This window comes from Nyctereutes procyonoides, unplaced genomic scaffold (genome assembly GCF_905146905.1).
Source record: "Nyctereutes procyonoides isolate TBG_1078 unplaced genomic scaffold, NYPRO_anot_genome, whole genome shotgun sequence".
Taxonomy (NCBI): Eukaryota; Metazoa; Chordata; class Mammalia; order Carnivora; family Canidae; genus Nyctereutes; species Nyctereutes procyonoides.
In genome coordinates, this window is record NW_026575034.1 from 22,530,978 (window position 1) to 22,548,819 (window position 17,842).

A 17,842-nucleotide genomic window follows, 5' to 3' on the forward strand; every position below is an offset into this window, starting at 1 on the left:
TACTAAAAGTATTTACCCAAAAAAGAAGAAAGCAAATTGAAAGTACAGCAAAGTATTTATTCATTCTAACTACTTATAACTATCTCTAGAGACCAAAAGAAGTACCACATAGTCAACTTGATAGCATTTCTGTTTACTAGGCCTTAGTTTTCTTATCTATGAAGTGAAATAACTAGAGGAGTTAAACAAGAGATATACTCCATTATATCAGACTACAGAATTTGCACATAAATGAGAGTGGGAGTATACTTATGGAAGCCACTGCTGAAGAGGATGAGGTGAGGAGAGAAGACAGGGATTCTGAGTCAAGAAACATAACACCTAGAACGCCACTCTCAGGACAATTGAGGGGAACTGAGGAATTGGGTTGCAAACTAGATCATAGGCTATGGTATAAACCAATAAGATTCAGCTAAGCTCTGGGCCAATCTGCTTGCAGCAGCAGAGAGGGCAAGATCTGGGCTGGGCATAAAAGGAAGAACAGGGCCAGCTGCTGCTTACACTTGCTTCTGAAACAACCGTGTTCACTAGCAACCACAAACAGACACCATGGTGCATCTGACTGCTGAAGAGAAGAGTCTTGTCACCGGCCTGTGGGGCAAGGTGAATGTGGACGAAGTTGGCGGTGAGGCCCTGGGCAGGTTGGTATCCATGTGGCAAGGCAGGCTTTTGGAGAAAGCATGAGAGCTGGGCAGATGGAGTTAACTCAGTCCCTTGGGTTCTGACAGGCACTGACCCCTGTGCCCTCTGTGCTGTTTTCACCCCTCAGGCTGCTGATTGTCTACCCCTGGACTCAGAGGTTCTTTGACTCCTTTGGGGACCTGTCCACTCCTGATGCTGTTATGAGCAATGCTAAGGTGAAGGCCCATGGCAAGAAGGTGCTGAACTCCTTTAGTGATGGCCTGAAAAACCTGGACAACCTCAAGGGCACCTTTGCTAAGCTCAGTGAGCTTCACTGTGACAAGCTGCACGTGGATCCCGAGAACTTCAAGGTGAGTCTAGGATATGTTCCATTTTTTTTTCTTTTCACTTTCTAGTCTTCACCTGATTCATTTACCTACCTGTTCTCCCCCCACCTTCCTTTGTACTTCAGCATATATCATCTTGAATGCTTTTCAAAGTTTATGTAATTTCATACATTTCCTTTCTCACGGCCTTTTCTTTTTCATCAAGTTGTTTATTTAACTTCTTGTCTTCTTCCCCTAACTAGTTTTTTTTCCCTACTCGATATGCAAATTATGCGTGTCTACTCTCATCTTCTACTTCTCCACTCAGAAACATCTTTCTGTCTCTCCAAATGGGGATTGGAAGGGCACCTCAAAGAGTTGTCAATCTAGAGGCTACAAATCATTTCAAAATTAAAGGATAATTGGATCTTTATAGAGACAAGACTCAATGGAAAGGAAAGGAATTGAATATCTCAGAATAGTGAAGTAGGACAGCCACAGGTGCTAAAAGACAGCTCAGCATCATACTAATTAATCAATTAATTATTAAATTATATATATAAATATATAATGAAAATATACAGTGTACATACACATATATTTGCTTATTTATGCTGATGGAGAAAACCTGAAAATCAGTTTGGGCTGGAGTGTGGGGGAAAAAAAAAAAAAAGATCATTGGCTCAGTTTCTCAGAAGCCGAGCTTGATTTCTCTCTTAATCGTGGATGCGTGTCTCTCTATGTCTTCCCCACAGCTCCTGGGCAACGTGCTTGTGTGTGTGCTGGCTCACCACTTTGGCAAAGAGTTCACCCCTCAGGTGCAGGCTGCCTATCAGAAGGTGGTGGCTGGTGTGGCCAATGCCCTGGCTCACAAGTACCATTGAGATCCTGGCCTGTTTCCTGGTGACCACTGGAAGACCCTGTCTCCCTAAATTCTATCTTCTGAACTGGGGGAAATAATGTCCACCATCAAGGGTATGGCTGCCTAATAAAGAACCTTCAGCTCAACTTTCCGATTCATTTCATTTATTTTATTATTTTATTTTATTTATTTTATTTTATTATTTTATTTTATTTTATATTTGTCTAGGGATATGGGAAATCCTTCCTACAGATAGGACGCACTTGTTTCGTATTCAAAGAGGTCAAGGGAGACGAGAAAAGGAAGTAGGGGCCTATATTGTCACTAGTGGAAAACACTTCTCCCTCCAAAACATAGGCATGGTCAAGAAGATTTTATATAGAGAATGCTGGCATTATAGGGGCTCTGTGGAAGACTTCCAACCTAAGACACAGCCCTCAGGCTAATGCTTTGACTTATTTCCAACAATTAGTAAAAAACAGGATGCTCGATTAGAGACATAATGAATGATCAAGATATTGTTCTGTTTCCTTTTTCCCTACTTCCCTTGCCTGCAGTGTAGCTAGTTTACCATACCATGCTCCATCAGTTGTTCCTGCTCTAAGGAAAAATCTCCCTCTTTTACTTGTCCCAACATGGCATAAATAATTCCTCCTCCCACTCTCCCATTTCAGTCAAACTGCATCTCTGCTTATCTCTTGTGATGCCTTTGCACACTGGCCTCATTGTGCTTTCCAATATTGCCTATGAAAATCATTCCAAACCCTTCCCCCTCCCTATTTTCCACATTTCTTCTTGTCTGTCACACTCACACTCTTTGCTGAATAAACATTTCTGTCTATTTTGGACTGTACCATGTGACTACTGTGCCTTGCTAAGTTCCTTCATAGGTAGGAATTGAATATTTATTAAATAAAGTAGTCCATGAATAAATAAATGAAAGAATGATTATTCCCTATCTTAGGACTGCTGGAAGTAGAGGACAATCTGAACAAGGAACCATTGAAGATAATCTTTTGGTGTTGATGTCCTAGTATACAATGAGGAAGCACAGAGGAAAGGAAAACACTGCTCAGACATTTACTTTCTGTTCAGAGCCTACTGGACATTTGGCCTTATGAACTAATGCCTTATGTTTTTGTAAAAAGGGCAAAGACTGAAGCCAAGACTCTATCCCTAGAGAGGCACAGTTTCAAAGTTAACTTGGGAAATCAACACCATGACCTACTTAGTCATGTCGACAAAAGCTAATTCTGGATGAAGATCTGAGCCAAACATAGAAAATGTTTGTGTAGTGATTATAGACTGAGACATTAAATGTTCTGTAACAATTAGCACATAGTTCAGTAAACTTATGACTAGATTGGCTGTATTGCTTTTCATACTAAAATATGACTTTAAAAAAGTGTATGTACATCATTTCTGTGAGTTCTGCTCCTTTGGAGTATTTTTACTTTATTTAATTTTACTAATTTGAATTACAGTTTTGAAAGGATGCTAAATTGAGGTAACTCAGAAATTGTGCATCTTGGAAAGAAGAGGGAAAACTAACTGTGCCTAACCCAGGAAAATATGGAATATTTTGTAGAAATGCCTTAATGAACAGAATTTGAAACTGAACACTGCTATATGTACAAGTGTTCCAATTGAGTATCATTTCTGAAACAAATAATATTACATATCTTTGGGTGACTGTCATGAATCATTTGATCCTCATTCTCTTAATTATACTCAGACTAGGTCCATCCTAAATTCAAAACATCAAGAAGTATGCAAACTTGACAAACTGGAGAAAAAAAAATCTTTCTGTCTCTTGGGAGCTCAGGGTGTTTGTGCATATGTGTATGCACACATGCACATGTGTGTATGTGTGTGCGTGTGTGCACATTCATGTGTGTATGTGTATGTTTAGTGCTCAATGGGGCTGGAGTCGAAATAAAGCAGACATCTTTTGTTACCCCCTATTTGAAGGGTAGAAGTAATGGTAAAGATGGCAGTGACTCTAGAACTTTCTAGAATCTTTGAATGTTGATCAGGATGTGACCATGAGGCTCAGAGCATAATCACATTTATCAGTTTATTGTTTTGTCTGATATGCCTGAACTTTTGATGTCTTATTAACAACTTGCAGTGTTGGCCCTGCAGGGTAAGGTTAAGAAAAGGAAAAGTCTGTCGCCCTCTTCAGTCTTGCTAAGTAGCAAAGGTGAGAGAGAACAGCAAGTCCTGTCCTGAAGCCAGGAACAAGGTGGCTGCAGAGTTGCCAGTACAAAAAAGTGGTTCATAGATCATTCACGGCAAAGAAGGATGAGGGAAGAATATAAAAGACAACTTAGGGGAAATATTTGTGAGTACAGAAAATGTTAGAGCAAGTCTAAGCAGATGCAGATTTCTGTCAAGATGGCAAAGCTATAGTTTAGCCTTGACAATTTGGCTCTTTACAGTAAAGTATAAACATATTCATTACTGTTATTTAGTAAGGCCTGTGAACTTCTCATGACAGAGAGCTTTTGCAAAAGACATGTCCAAACGTCCCAAGAAAGACTTCCCTTCACACACTTATACCCAAACTCTGAAATCAGGGGTGTGAAATAGAGTCTTGAAAATAGTGGTAAACATGGTAAAGCTAATGAAGTTTTAAATTTAGTAAAATGAAACTCAAAACTTACAGGTCAAACAAAATGTGTGTGTGCATCCGTGTGTGTGTGTGTGTGTGTGTGTGTGTGTGTGTGTGTGTTTGGTTTCTAAATATCTAAAATATTTGAAGGCTTCCTTTTCCTGGAAGTCAACACGTGAAATCTTGCCCCAGGAATAGACAGATAGTCAGAACTTCTTTGCTTACGGGTTTTAGAGAAGAATAAATATAAATAGAAAATGCTAGAATTGTATCTCTTTTACTCCCATCATCTTTTATGGGCATATAATTCTGACCTAACCTCCAGATTACCAGAGAAGAACCAAGACTTTCCTCTCTGTCTGAGAAAGATCAGAGAGAGGTTGTTCACAAATACTTGATGGGATTTGGGACGAGTAAAAGGGGAGAGAGATCCTTACTCACCTAGCAGTGATGGAGAAAGTAGTTTAGGGAATGGAACAATGGAAGTGGAGATTTTGTGAGTTTATTTGAAACAACTAGAAATAGAGAAGTCCTTTTCTTATGGTTCACCTTGTAGTTGAGGTTTTGGAGTGTTAGAGGTGAAAGGATGAAAAATATATGTTAAGTATTTGCAGCCAGTGATGACAACAGAGAGAGAAAGATGATTCTAGACATCAAGGTACCTGAATCAAAAGAAGATTCTAAGGCAGGAGAAACATGGTAAGTAAAAAAATGCACAGCCATTTCTTTGCTTATAGGAAAGGGGAATTTAGGAGCAGGCTAGGAGGCAAGAGGTACACAGATGATGGGAAGTTGGAAAAAGAACCAGCAGGGCCGTCCAAGAACACCAACATCCTAAGCTGAGCTCAGAAATGCTCACTGCTTTTTTTTTTTTTATGGTATCTTTTGATGGTAAGGAGCAGAAATCTCCACTTCAGTTTCTTTGCCTAAGAAGTTAGTTATCAGAATGTATTACTTGGAGGAGAGAAGGATAAGGGGAGGGAAATTGGAAAAACTATAGAGATAGGGGAAAACATGATAATAAGGGAAGATTTAAAAATATTATTTATATATTCATGAAAGGCACACACAGAGAGGCAGAGGCATAGGCAGAAGAAGAAGTAGACTCCCTCAGGGAGCCTGATGCCAGACTTGATCCCAGGATCCTGGGAACACACCCTGAGCCAAAGGCAGATGCTCAACTACTGAGCCACCCAGGCGTCCCTAAAAAAAGATTTAAACAAAAAATATGTGGAGGAAATGAGATTATAAGTGGTGAATTTGAATAAAAGAAATGGTTATACATACAGCATTCATAGTGGTCTAGGGGGATGATTATCTGAGCCAAAGCCATAGTGCCCTGTCACTTTCCTGCCATTCATTTTAAGTCACAAAGAAGCTTCTCTCTTCTCCCATACACTTTTCCACATCAGTCCAGGAAGAAATCCTTTTTATGTCCCTGGCTAATTAAAGACATTATTTTTCTCAGTGCTACTAACAATTTTGTTTTTTAACTGATTTTTCAGTTAGTTTTATTCCTTACTACGGGGAGATAACTCTATGTATTCATCTGTGGATGCTCAAAACCTAATAGAGTAATTATTACACAGGAGACTTCTGATTTATACATAATTTCAATTTCCAATCATCATTTACTTGGTTACATGACTAAAGTATGAGAAAAATGAATGAATGAATGATGAATGAATGAACTAAGTATCATTCTAGGAGGATTTAATCCAAACCAAGAGAAGGAAGATACACGTAGGACTGTGCAGAGGTCCCATCCACACTGTCCTTGTAATTATTTTCTGAAGACACAGGGGGAGATCCATCCATACGCTTTTAAGTTGAACCACAGTGGATGGATGCCTTCTATTTTCTGGACCTGGAATTCTTCATTTGTATAACAAGAAAATTAGGGAGGCACTCTCTAAGAAGTTACCAGGTTATGGTTCTCAAAAGTATGACAGTACACTTGCCAAAGTATGATTTTAGTAGCAATTTGTATTGCTGAGATGGGCCTGAGGATGGGAGGGTCTGAAGTCAGACTCACAAGCCAGTTTCAGAATTGCCAAGGATAGGCTTCACCCTGCGTGACCACACCCAGGCCTGGGCCAATCTCATAACAGCAAGGATGCAAGATCAGGGCTGGGCATAAAAGGAAGAACAGGGCCAGCTGCTGCTTACTCTTGCTTCTGAAACAACCGTGTTCACTAGCAACCACAAACAGACACCATGGTGCATCTGACTGCTGAAGAGAAGAGTCTTGTCACCGGCCTGTGGGGCAAGGTGAATGTGGACGAAGTTGGCGGTGAGGCCCTGGGCAGGTTGGTATCCATGTGGCAAGGCAGGCTTTTGGAGAAAGCATGAGAGCTGGGCAGATGGCGTTAACTCAGTCCCCTGGGTTCTGACAGGCACTGACCCCTGTGCCCTCTGTGCTGTTTTCACCCCTCAGGCTGCTGATTGTCTACCCCTGGACTCAGAGGTTCTTTGACTCCTTTGGGGACCTGTCCACTCCTGATGCTGTTATGAGCAATGCTAAGGTGAAGGCCCATGGCAAGAAGGTGCTGAACTCCTTTAGTGATGGCCTGAAAAACCTGGACAACCTCAAGGGCACCTTTGCTAAGCTCAGTGAGCTTCACTGTGACAAGCTGCACGTGGATCCCGAGAACTTCAAGGTGAGTCTAGGATATGTTCCATTTTTTTTTCTTTTCACTTTCTAGTCTCTCCCCTGATTCATTTACCTACCTGTTCTCCCTCCACCTTCCTTTGTACTTCAGCATATATCATCTTGAATGCTTTTCAAAGTTTATGTAATTTCATACATTTCCTTTCTCACGGCCTTTTCTTTTTCAAGTTGTTTATTTAACTTCTTGTCTTCTTCCCCTAACTAGTTTTTTTTTCCCTACTCGATATGCAAATTATGCGTGTCTACTCTCATCTTCTACTTCTCCACTCAGAAACATCTTTCTGTCTCTCCAAATGGGGATTGGAAGGGCACCTCAAAGAGTTGTCAATCTAGAGGCTACAAATCATTTCAAAATTAAAGGATAATTGGATTTTTATAGAGACAAGACTCAATGGAAAGGAAAGGAATTGAATATCTCAGAATAGTGAAGTAGGACAGCCGCAGGTGCTAAAAGACAGCCCAGCATTATACTAATTAATCAATTAATTATTAAATTATATATATATATATAAATATATAATGAAAATATACAGTGTACATACGCATATATCTGCTCATTTATGCTGATGGAGAAAACCTGAAAATCAGTTTGGGCTGGAGTGTGGGGGAAAAAAAAAAAAAAGATCATTGGCTCAGTTTCTCAGAAGCCGAGCTTGATTTCTCTCTTAATCGTGGATGCGTGTCTCTCTATGTCTTCCCCACAGCTCCTGGGCAACGTGCTTGTGTGTGTGCTGGCTCACCACTTTGGCAAAGAATTCACCCCTCAGGTGCAGGCTGCCTATCAGAAGGTGGTGGCTGGTGTGGCCAATGCCCTGGCTCACAAGTACCATTGAGATCCTGGCCTGTTTCCTGGTGACCACTGGAAGACCCTGTCTCCCTAAATTCTTTCTTCTGAACTGGGGGAAATAATGTCCACCATCAATGGTATGGCTTCTGCCTAATAAAGAACCTTCAGCTCAACTTTCTGATTCATTTCACTTATTTTATTTTATATTTTATTTTATTATTATTTTTTAATTTATTTGTCTAGAGGTTTGAGAAATACTTGAGAGTCTACAGATAGGAAGCACTTGTTTCGTATTCAAAGAGATCAAGGGAGATGAGAAAAGGAAGTAGGGGCCTACATTGTCACTAGTGGAAAACACTTCTTCCTCCAAAACATAGGCATGGTCAAGAAGATTTTATATAAAAAATGCTGGCATTACAGGGCTCTGTGGAAGACTTCCAACTTAAGACACAGCCCTCAGGCTAATGCTTTGACTTATTTCCAACAATTAGTAAAAAACAGGATGCTTGATTAGAGACATAATGAATGATCAAGATATTGTTCTGTTTCCTTTTTCCCTATTTCCCTTGCCTGCAGTGTAGCCTACCATGACATACTCCATCAGGGGTTCCAGCTATAAGAGACAACTCTTCATCTATGAGTCCTCAAACCTAATAGAGTAATCATTACACAGGAGACTTCTGATTTATACATAATTATTTTTCCAATCATCATTTATTTGGTTACATGACTAAAGTATGAGGAAAATGAATGAATGAATGAATGAATGGACTTTAAGTATCTTTCTAGGAGGATTTAATCCAAACCAAGAGAAGGAAGATACACGTAGGACTGTGGCAGAGGTCCCATCCACACTGTCCTTATAATTATTTTCTGAAGACACAGGGGGAGATCCATCCATACGCTTTTAAGTTGAACCACAGTGGATGGATGCCTTCTATTTTCTGGACCTGGAATTCTTCATTTGTATAACAAGAAAATTAGGGAGGCACTCTCTAAGAAGTTACCAGGTTATGGTTCTCAAAAGTATGACAGTACACTTGCCAAAGTATGATTTTAGTAGCAATTTGTATTGCTGAGATGGGCCTGAGGATGGGAGGGTCTGAAGTCAGACTCACAAGCCAGTTTCAGAATTGCCAAGGATAGGCTTCACCCTGCGTGACCACACCCAGGCCTGGGCCAATCTCATAACAGCAAGGATGCAAGATCAGGGCTGGGCATAAAAGGAAGAACAGGGCCAGCTGCTGCTTACTCTTGCTTCTGAAACAACCGTGTTCACTAGCAACCACAAACAGACACCATGGTGCATCTGACTGCTGAAGAGAAGAGTCTTGTCTCCAGCATGTGGGGCAAGGTGAATGTGGACGAAGTTGGCGGTGAGGCCCTGGGCAGGTTGGTATCCATGTGGCAAGGCAGGCTTTTGGAGAAAGCATGAGAGCTGGGCAGATGGCGTTAACTCAGTCCCCTGGGTTCTGACAGGCACTGACCCCTGTGCCCTCTGTGCTGTTTTCACCCCTCAGGCTGCTGATTGTCTACCCCTGGACTCAGAGGTTCTTTGACTCCTTTGGGGACCTGTCCACTCCTGATGCTGTTATGAGCAATGCTAAGGTGAAGGCCCATGGCAAGAAGGTGCTGAACTCCTTTAGTGATGGCCTGAAAAACCTGGACAACCTCAAGGGCACCTTTGCTAAGCTCAGTGAGCTTCACTGTGACAAGCTGCACGTGGATCCCGAGAACTTCAAGGTGAGTCTGTGGGACCCTCAACATTCTCTTTGATCTTCCTTTTTAAGACCCAACTCATGGTGTCCGTAAAGGGTATGGGTATCAGGATGTTGTTCAGAGTGTAAAGGAAGTGTTCTAGTTTCATAAGTACGGACTCCTCAGCACTGTTTTACTTATTTTATCGTCTTGGCTCATAATTGTTTCCTCTTGTCCTTTTTTTTTGTTCTCTTCAATGGTCTTTATTGTTTTAATTAAACTTTTGAGTGTTTAAAAAGTGCTTTTAATCCATTCAAAATTTTTTTTATCTTATCCTTTTTTCCTTATCTCTTTTTTTGAAAGCAAGGAAGATAAAATCTTATTGCTTCTTTGCATAGTTGGAAAGAATAACCAAGAAAATTTAAGATTTGGGTTAAAACAGAAGGAAAGAAACATTTCTCAATGTAAAATCAGGCTGATATTGTTGGAGTCATATGGATTGTAACATGTAATAATCAGCTATCTTTCTGCTTATATTCTAATGGCACTTTTTGGGTCTGTGGATAGGTTGGAATACTCTGAGTCTTATCTAGGTCCCTCCGCTAATCATCCACATGCCTCTTGTCTTCCCCACAGCTGCTGGGCAACGTGTTGGTGTGTGTGCTGGCCCGCCACTTTGGCAGGGAATTCACCCCATTGGCTCAGGCTGCCTACCAGAAGGTGGTAGCTGGTGTGGCCAATGCCCTGGCCCACAAATACCACTGAGTTCTCTTTCTTGCTTTCAAGGCAAAGTCGTTTGGTCCCCGGACCCCAACACTTGAACATGGGGAAATTGCGAAGTCCTTTGAGCATCTGGTTCCTGACTAATAAAGAACATTTATTTTCTTTGTACTGGTGTATTTAAAATTACTTTTGTGACTGTCACTGGAATTGTTACATCACATGAGAAGTCAAGTCATGTAAGACATAAAGAATGAGGGGCTAGTTCAGATCTTGGGAAAATATATCTGTATTTTGGACTCCATGAATGGAGAGGTTATAAATAGCTAACTATGTGGCAAACTGACCCTGTCGCCTATTTTTACTTTCCCTTAGGAAAGGACTCAACTAGAGACTTGCTTTGAGGGTTAGGCTTTTCCTATGCTTTATTTAAATCAAGCATTGTATTTAGGCTTACTTAAATTTCCTCACTCTCCCCAGTTCAAAAACTCACTTTAATACATGAAGTTCTTCTGCCTAAAGGCATCAATGCTCCTCTAAGATTTTCCTTTGTGTGTTGTTGACAGTTACTTGTCCTCCCCAACACTCTTATTCTGGTTCTCTCCATCCTCTTACAACATATACTAGCATGAAAGTCTCAAAGCAGGGGAGGGAATTTTACTATCTCTTCCCATGCTTCTTTCTAGGTCTACATTGGAAGATAGGAACTGATAATGTTTTGATAAATATAAGACTAAGACAAATGTGAAAAGGAGATTTTCTGGCTTGATATTCACTGCTGTCTTGCAATCCTCTTATGGAATTCCACTGAATGGAATCCCATCTTCTCAGGATGTTTTAGCGTCCATAGCCAAGAAGTGATTGGAAGCCTGCTCCCACCTCCTCCTCTCTTTGATGCCTCTGATGCCTTCTCCGGCTTTCTAGTTATTAGCACAGTGTTACCATCAGCAACACACCCTTATTTCATTTCCTCAGTTAATGGCTATTTATGTGGATGGCAGATTTTGGAAATAAAATGACTTTGAAGACATTCACTTTGAAGTGACTTGTCCCAACCCACATTCTAATTATGAATAAAGTTAGGAAGACTATGAAAGTAATACCATTAATAAGTAAAATAATTGATTAATTAAATTAATATAAAACCAATCTTCATGCAAACACAGAAAAGAAGATGAATACAAGGTGTCCTTATAAATACACAAATGAGAATTCCCTGAACCTTCAGCATCAGAAGGGAGTCAAAAGTGTGCCTTGGTGACAACTTTGGTCATCTGCTGAAAGGGAGATTGATATTTGATATTGACCTGAATGTTAGGACTTTGCATGCAGACAGAGCATAGTAGAGCAGATATCCCATAGATCTGGATAACATGAGATTTGGTATTGACATAAAAGTACAATGGAAAGCAGAGTCACGCAAGTATTTAAGAGAAAGTGGACTACACACGCTGTCCTGGGCATCAGAATGAAGTGGAGGAGTGGAAGGGCTATGGATGGTCCAGGAAGTCAAAAGAAAGGACATAGAATGGATAGGAAGCACTAATGCTATTAGACAGCCCAGGTTCTATAATTTGATGATGATTTTATTAGCAGAGCATTATTTTTATGCAAAATTACTTATGCAAAATTATTTAAGCCAAATATGGTTTTATTATGGGAACAAACTCCATCATATATTTAACTCTAGTTTTCTCTTGTACTGATAGGTTTTGCCTCTTAATAATCCATATTCTCAAGTGTTCCCTTCCTATTTTTGTGTCCCTTGATTATTAGTATTATAAAGAATGTAACATCAAGATTGGGAAAGGAAAAGTAGATATCACTAATTAACAAATCAATAAGCACCACTTTATAGCTGTTTGGCCAGAGGTATAGTAACTCCAAGGGATAAATGCCCATCTCTGACAAAACTTGGCACTACCTGGCTGTTGTTCTACTCCATTCCTAATATTAGTTGGAGAAGGATGAAAGAGAGGGACAGAGTACATAGCATGTGTATGTCATACACAGAGAATACTTTTCTTGTTTGAAAGTGACTTAGACTCATGGAAAGGATTCTCTCACTTTCTATCAAGCAGTAGAGAAAAATCTCAATTATTCACATCATAAAATGGATAAGGGCCAGAGTTGCTCCAAAATTACTCTTGCTTTTGCATCTTGCTTTATAAAGATACTGATTTTTCTGCCAGGACTGATTTTTTATTTTCTGATTGCTTGTCTCAGGATGCTATTAAAATGAACATTCCCTAGCTCTTAAAATGAAATGAGAAAGGAGATTCTAATATAGATGTGAGGGACTAATGTTAGAGTTGAACAAGACCTGAGATTTTGTCACAACTAATCTACTGGAAGGGGAATTGGCTGGTTGAGAACACACAATATTTCTATCTATGTCAAAGAGAACACCTTGATAATGGTTCAGTACATCCAGTAGGTCTTGGTGCTAAAAATGACTGGGTTCATTAGGGGTACAAAGAAAATGGACACTTTGCCTGTGATGATGTGGATAAGGGAGAGGGAATTCTTTGCAAACTTGTGAACGATAGAAGAGCCCAGCACAAGGACATAAAGTAAAAGGGAAGTAAGAATGTGAGACACACACTGGACTGAGAATTGCTTCCTGTAGGAGGCAATGGCCATTGCAGATCTGAGAATCAGAACATAAGAAGGCACTTTTAAAAGGAAGTCTGGGCCCATGGCAAGCAAGATGACCAACAAAGTATAGAAACTGTTGATCCATGAGCCAGAGCAGGGGGGTTGGATCATATCCTGGTGTAGACAGCAGGAGTGAGAAAGGACACTGTCATGACAATAAGAGAAACAAAAGAGGTACAGGCCATGAAAGATGGTGAAAGATGCACTCTGAATCCACAAAACACTCCAATCCTCACTACTTGGGAGCTGATAAGCACTGAGGGATATCTCAGAGGGTCAGCAATGGCCACAAAGCAATCATATGCCATGGCTAAAAGCATGATTGACTCCATGAAAGAAAGATATGAACAACATAGGGATGGAAAATACAGTCATATAAATGATACAAAATTTATCCATAGCTTTCCCAGTACTGTGGATAATACTGGAACACAGAGACCCAGGTCAATTCCTGCCAGCATAACCAGAAAATAGTACATGGATTAGTTCAGGGATAAGTCTATGTGGACTATGGGAATGATTGTGGCTTTGCCCAGCACTGCTGCCTAGTACACCTAGACAACAGAGATGGAGACTCAGCAGTAGGGCCCATATTCCATCCTAGAAAACCTGTCAGTGTGAATTTGGAAGATCTAACAATGGAAGACCAGGCAAGATTCCAGGGATTACCTAACACAGCAGAATTATAAAATATGATTTCTATATTTTTATTTTTTAAAGGTTTTTTATTTATTCATGAGAGACACAGTAAGAGACAGAGGCATAGGCAGAGGGAGAAGTCTCCCTGCAGCGAACCTGATGCAGGACTCAATCCCAGGACCCCGGGATCATGACATGAGCTGAAGGCAGATGTTCAACCACTGAGCCACCCAGGCATCCCACTATATTTTTATTTTCAACACAAATTGATGCCAGGTGATAATTCACAGAGTGAGTTGACTCTTAACATCTCTTCCTAAATCCCTGAGGTCTCACGCTGGGATAGAAATATTGAGCCCTAGGGAATTTTTGAGCCTTATTCTTAAGGACCTGCATAACATCAAGGCAGCAATGTTAATAGTTGTAAAGTCCAGAAGAAAGTTAAATTGTTACATTCATCTGGAATTGACAATCTATGGAAATACCTGTCATTTGCATTCCAAAGTTTTGAGAACTAGGAGGTCAAATCAGAGATAAAAAATAACTGAAGAGAGATAGAGGTTTGGAAACAGTCCAGTTGAAATAAAACAAAACAAAAACAAATACACAGAGACATCAATAATCAATATAAAAATTCAAGTTAGTTGACTGAGGATAGATCATCTGATGACCTTCTTTATAGTTTATTGTTGCTGAGTATTGTGATAGTAATAGAAGTAAGAGAAAGTAAGAGCATGGAAGCAATGCTACTGATATATTCAAATGGAAGTCTACACTCCCAGAGTGCCTAGAAGCATTTTTTTGCAATGGATTCATGGGCCTTTCATAACTTCTCAAGTTGTGAAATGACACTCATGCAAAGATTTTGTCTGTCTTCTTCAGACATTGGACTTTGGATGAACTATCTTTTCTTTTGGGGACCCCACGAAGTCATGGATCCAGATATAATTCAGTGTGCAAAGAAGCAAAGGAGACATTTATTGAAGAGAATTTGGAAGCCAAGGAGTATTCTGGAATAAAGAAGAAAACTCAAACAACTGAGGTTGGAGAAAAGGCAGGGATAGATAGGACTCTATCCTAAGTGTTCTCAGATAAAGGATAACTACTTATTTCTTTGCTAAGGTAATTGATGGAATTGGTAGTAGTTTCATCTGGCCTGCTCACAATTTGTTTCTTCTTTGTCTTCACTTTCTTCTACTTTTCTCATATAAGATAATCAATTAAAAAAACACACAATTGCATGCCTAACTGTGAGTCTTTAACAATTCTTGCATGTGCATCACAGAAGTAATCTGCTGACTCACTACTCTTTTTTTTGATTCATTTTTATTCAACAAGCACTTATAGGGTCTCTATATGTTAAATTTAAAACTCTGTTTTATGTCCTAGATACAGAATAATAATAGTATGTTTGCCTTGAAAAAAAGTAGAAGTAAGAAGAGAGCACAAATGGAAAGATATTTCATGCTCATGGATTGGAAAAATAAATACTGTCAAAATTCCCAAACTACCCAAAGCAATCTACACATTTACTGCAATACCTATCAAAAAACCACCAGTATTTTTCACAGAACTAGAACAAATAATTTTAACATTTGTATGGAACCACAGAAGACCCCAAATAGTCAAAGCAACTTTGGAAAAGAACAACAAAGCTAGATGTAAAACAACCCCAGGTTTCAAGATATACATGAAACTGTAGTCATCAAAACAGTGTGTTACTGGCACAAAAGTAAACACATAGATTAATGGAACAGAAGAGAGAGTCCAGAAATAAACAGACATACAAACAAACAAACACACAAACCCATGATTAAATGGTCAATTAATCTTCAAAAAAAGAGACAAGAATATGCAATGGGAAAAGAGAGCCTACAAAATGAGAGAAGATATTTGCAAATGACATATCTGAGGGGTTAGTATCCAAAATACAGAAAGAACATACACAGCTCAAGACCAAACACCCAAATAATCCAAATAAAAAATAGAAGACATGAACAGGCATTTCTTCAAAGTAGACATACAGATGGCTAACATATGCATGATCAATATCACTCATCATCAGGAAAGTACATAGTAAGATATCACCTCACACCACTTCAAAATGGCTAATACAGAAAGCACAAGAAACAAGTGTTAATAAGGGTATGGAGAAATAAGAACCCTAATGCGCTGTTAGTGGGAATGCTGACTGGCACGCCCAATGTGGAAAACAGTATGGAGGTTCTTCAAAAAATTAAAAATAGAAATACCACCTGATCCAATAATTCCCGTACTTGGTATTTACCCAATGAATTAAAAAAAAACCAATTCAAAAATATATATACACCTCTATATTTAATGCATCATTATTTACAATAGCCAAACTATGGAAGCAACCCAAGTGTCCACTTGGTTGATGAATGGATAAAGAAGAAGTGATATGCATATATGATAGAATATTAATAAGCCATAAAAATGAAATCTTACTATTTATAGTAACATGGATGAATCTAGAAGATATAACGCTAAAATAAATCAGTTATCAGAAAAAGAAAAATACCATGTGATTTGATTCATCCGTGAAATTTAAAATATAAAAAAACAAAGAAAGAAAGGTAAAAAGAAAAAAAAAACAGACATTTAACTATAGAAAACAAACTGGTGATTACCAGAGGGGAGGAGCATGAGGAGGTAGGGATGAAACAGGTAATGGAGATTAAGAGTACACTTACTGTATAGAGCACCATGTAATCTATAGAATTGTTGAATCACTGATGTATCACTGAAACTAATATAACACTACATTAATTACACTGGAATTTTAAAAATAGAATGTATAAGCAATTTAGTCCAAGATGCTTCCTCTTCTTTCAGTATATTAAATTAGTTTTATCATTCTCTTCTCAGATGCATGGGACAATAAATATTTCTACACAAAGTTATGATGCACCCCTTAGTCTCCTTGGCCAAAGTGAATCATTAATGTCAATTTTTAGTCCTTGTAATAACTCAAGTGTTATTTCTGAATGAAATCAGAAGGCATCAAAAAGATTAAGAAATACCACAAGGAAGTTCATGGAGGAATTATTAAAAAGGGGAAAAAGAGCTATAGTTAGCTTTGCTTTGTTGGTAAGGAAGTGAAATGAGTAAGAACACCAAGTTTCTCAATCTCTAGTAAGCCCTGAGCTGGGGAGTTTCTACATGATGTGAAGAGCACATGAGAGAAGTAGAACTTAGGTCTTGGCAGGTGCTGCTCCCCTCCCCTCTCAGCTCCCTGTCTGCCTGCTTAGTTGGATGGTAGGGCTAGGCTTTAAACTTCACCATAATGTCAGCTTTTGCACCTAAACCAAGGCTAGCCATGAAGCTGAGGGAGAAAATTAAAAATAATTTAAAAATACCTAAAAAAAGTTATAAAGGGAGATACAGGACAATTCTGAAGGAATTCTGGATGTTAGTTTTATTGTTTATCTACCAGAAATAGACTCAGATAATAGAAGAGTTAGGATATCACTTTGTACATTAGACCCAGCTGTGGTAAAAGAATGATCTGCCTGTCTGCAGGGAAGAAATTTCCTACCTTACTGAGATGATTTATAGCCTCCTCCAAAGTTGAATCAAGTATTTCTTGGAGATGCCCTTGAGAGTAAATGCCTTTGTATTGCTTTCATTTTGTGCCTAATGGGGCCACATTGCTTCCCACAACTGTTTCTCTTATTGAATTTCCAGTCAAATATGAGCTAGAATATGTGTTCTTGCTATTGTTGTTCTAGAATGTAGCCATGAGCAATGTAACCTTGGGGGAACTTGGTTTCTTCAGTGGAAAACTAAATTGTTCAAAATCACATGGTAAAGACGAATATATGCATACCTTATGACCTCAAATTTCCAGAGATCCAAGTGAGTGTGTGTATGCAAAAATTCTACAAGAATCTTCAGAGTAAGGTTCTTCATGAGTCAAAAGCTACAAAGAACCCAAATGCCCATCAACAATGGTATTTATAGATTTATTTGTGTTAGATACATAAAGTGGAATACTACGAACCACTCTCTTGTTACATCAACAGTATGAATGCAATTCACAAATATTAGGTTGCATAAGTAAGTCAGACTTTAAGAAAATTATATAATTCAATACATATACATTTTAAAAACAGGAAAATGAATCAGTCATGATAGGTAAAAAGAGACAAATCAGGGCACTGAGTAACTTTAAGGCTAATGATAGAGAGGTAACCCCTGCACCATGCATGTTCTTTTACTCCTA

The 17,842-nt window shown here is 39.0% G+C and overlaps 3 protein-coding genes across 3 annotated transcripts; all 3 read left to right on the top strand.

The window, feature by feature from the left end:
- Positions 1 to 490: 490 nt before the first annotated feature.
- Positions 491 to 1,955, top strand: LOC129504912 (hemoglobin subunit beta). Its single transcript, XM_055317788.1, has 3 exons — positions 491 to 641; positions 770 to 992; positions 1,703 to 1,955. Exons 1-3 carry the CDS (start codon positions 550 to 552, stop codon positions 1,829 to 1,831), a joined length of 444 nt encoding a protein of 147 aa, XP_055173763.1. The 5' UTR covers positions 491 to 549; the 3' UTR covers positions 1,832 to 1,955.
- A 4,624-nt stretch (positions 1,956 to 6,579) lies between these two features.
- On the top strand, positions 6,580 to 8,054 carry LOC129504913 (hemoglobin subunit beta). The gene is made up of 3 exons (XM_055317789.1): positions 6,580 to 6,732; positions 6,861 to 7,083; positions 7,799 to 8,054. The coding sequence occupies exons 1-3, from the start codon at positions 6,641 to 6,643 to the stop codon at positions 7,925 to 7,927; spliced, it is 444 nt and encodes a 147-aa protein (XP_055173764.1). The 5' UTR covers positions 6,580 to 6,640; the 3' UTR covers positions 7,928 to 8,054.
- Positions 8,055 to 9,139: 1,085 nt separating this feature from the next.
- On the top strand, positions 9,140 to 10,377 carry LOC129504919 (hemoglobin subunit beta-like). Its single transcript, XM_055317795.1, has 3 exons — positions 9,140 to 9,273; positions 9,402 to 9,624; positions 10,216 to 10,377. Exons 1-3 carry the CDS (start codon positions 9,182 to 9,184, stop codon positions 10,342 to 10,344), a joined length of 444 nt encoding a protein of 147 aa, XP_055173770.1. The 5' UTR covers positions 9,140 to 9,181; the 3' UTR covers positions 10,345 to 10,377.
- Positions 10,378 to 17,842: the final 7,465 nt, after the last annotated feature.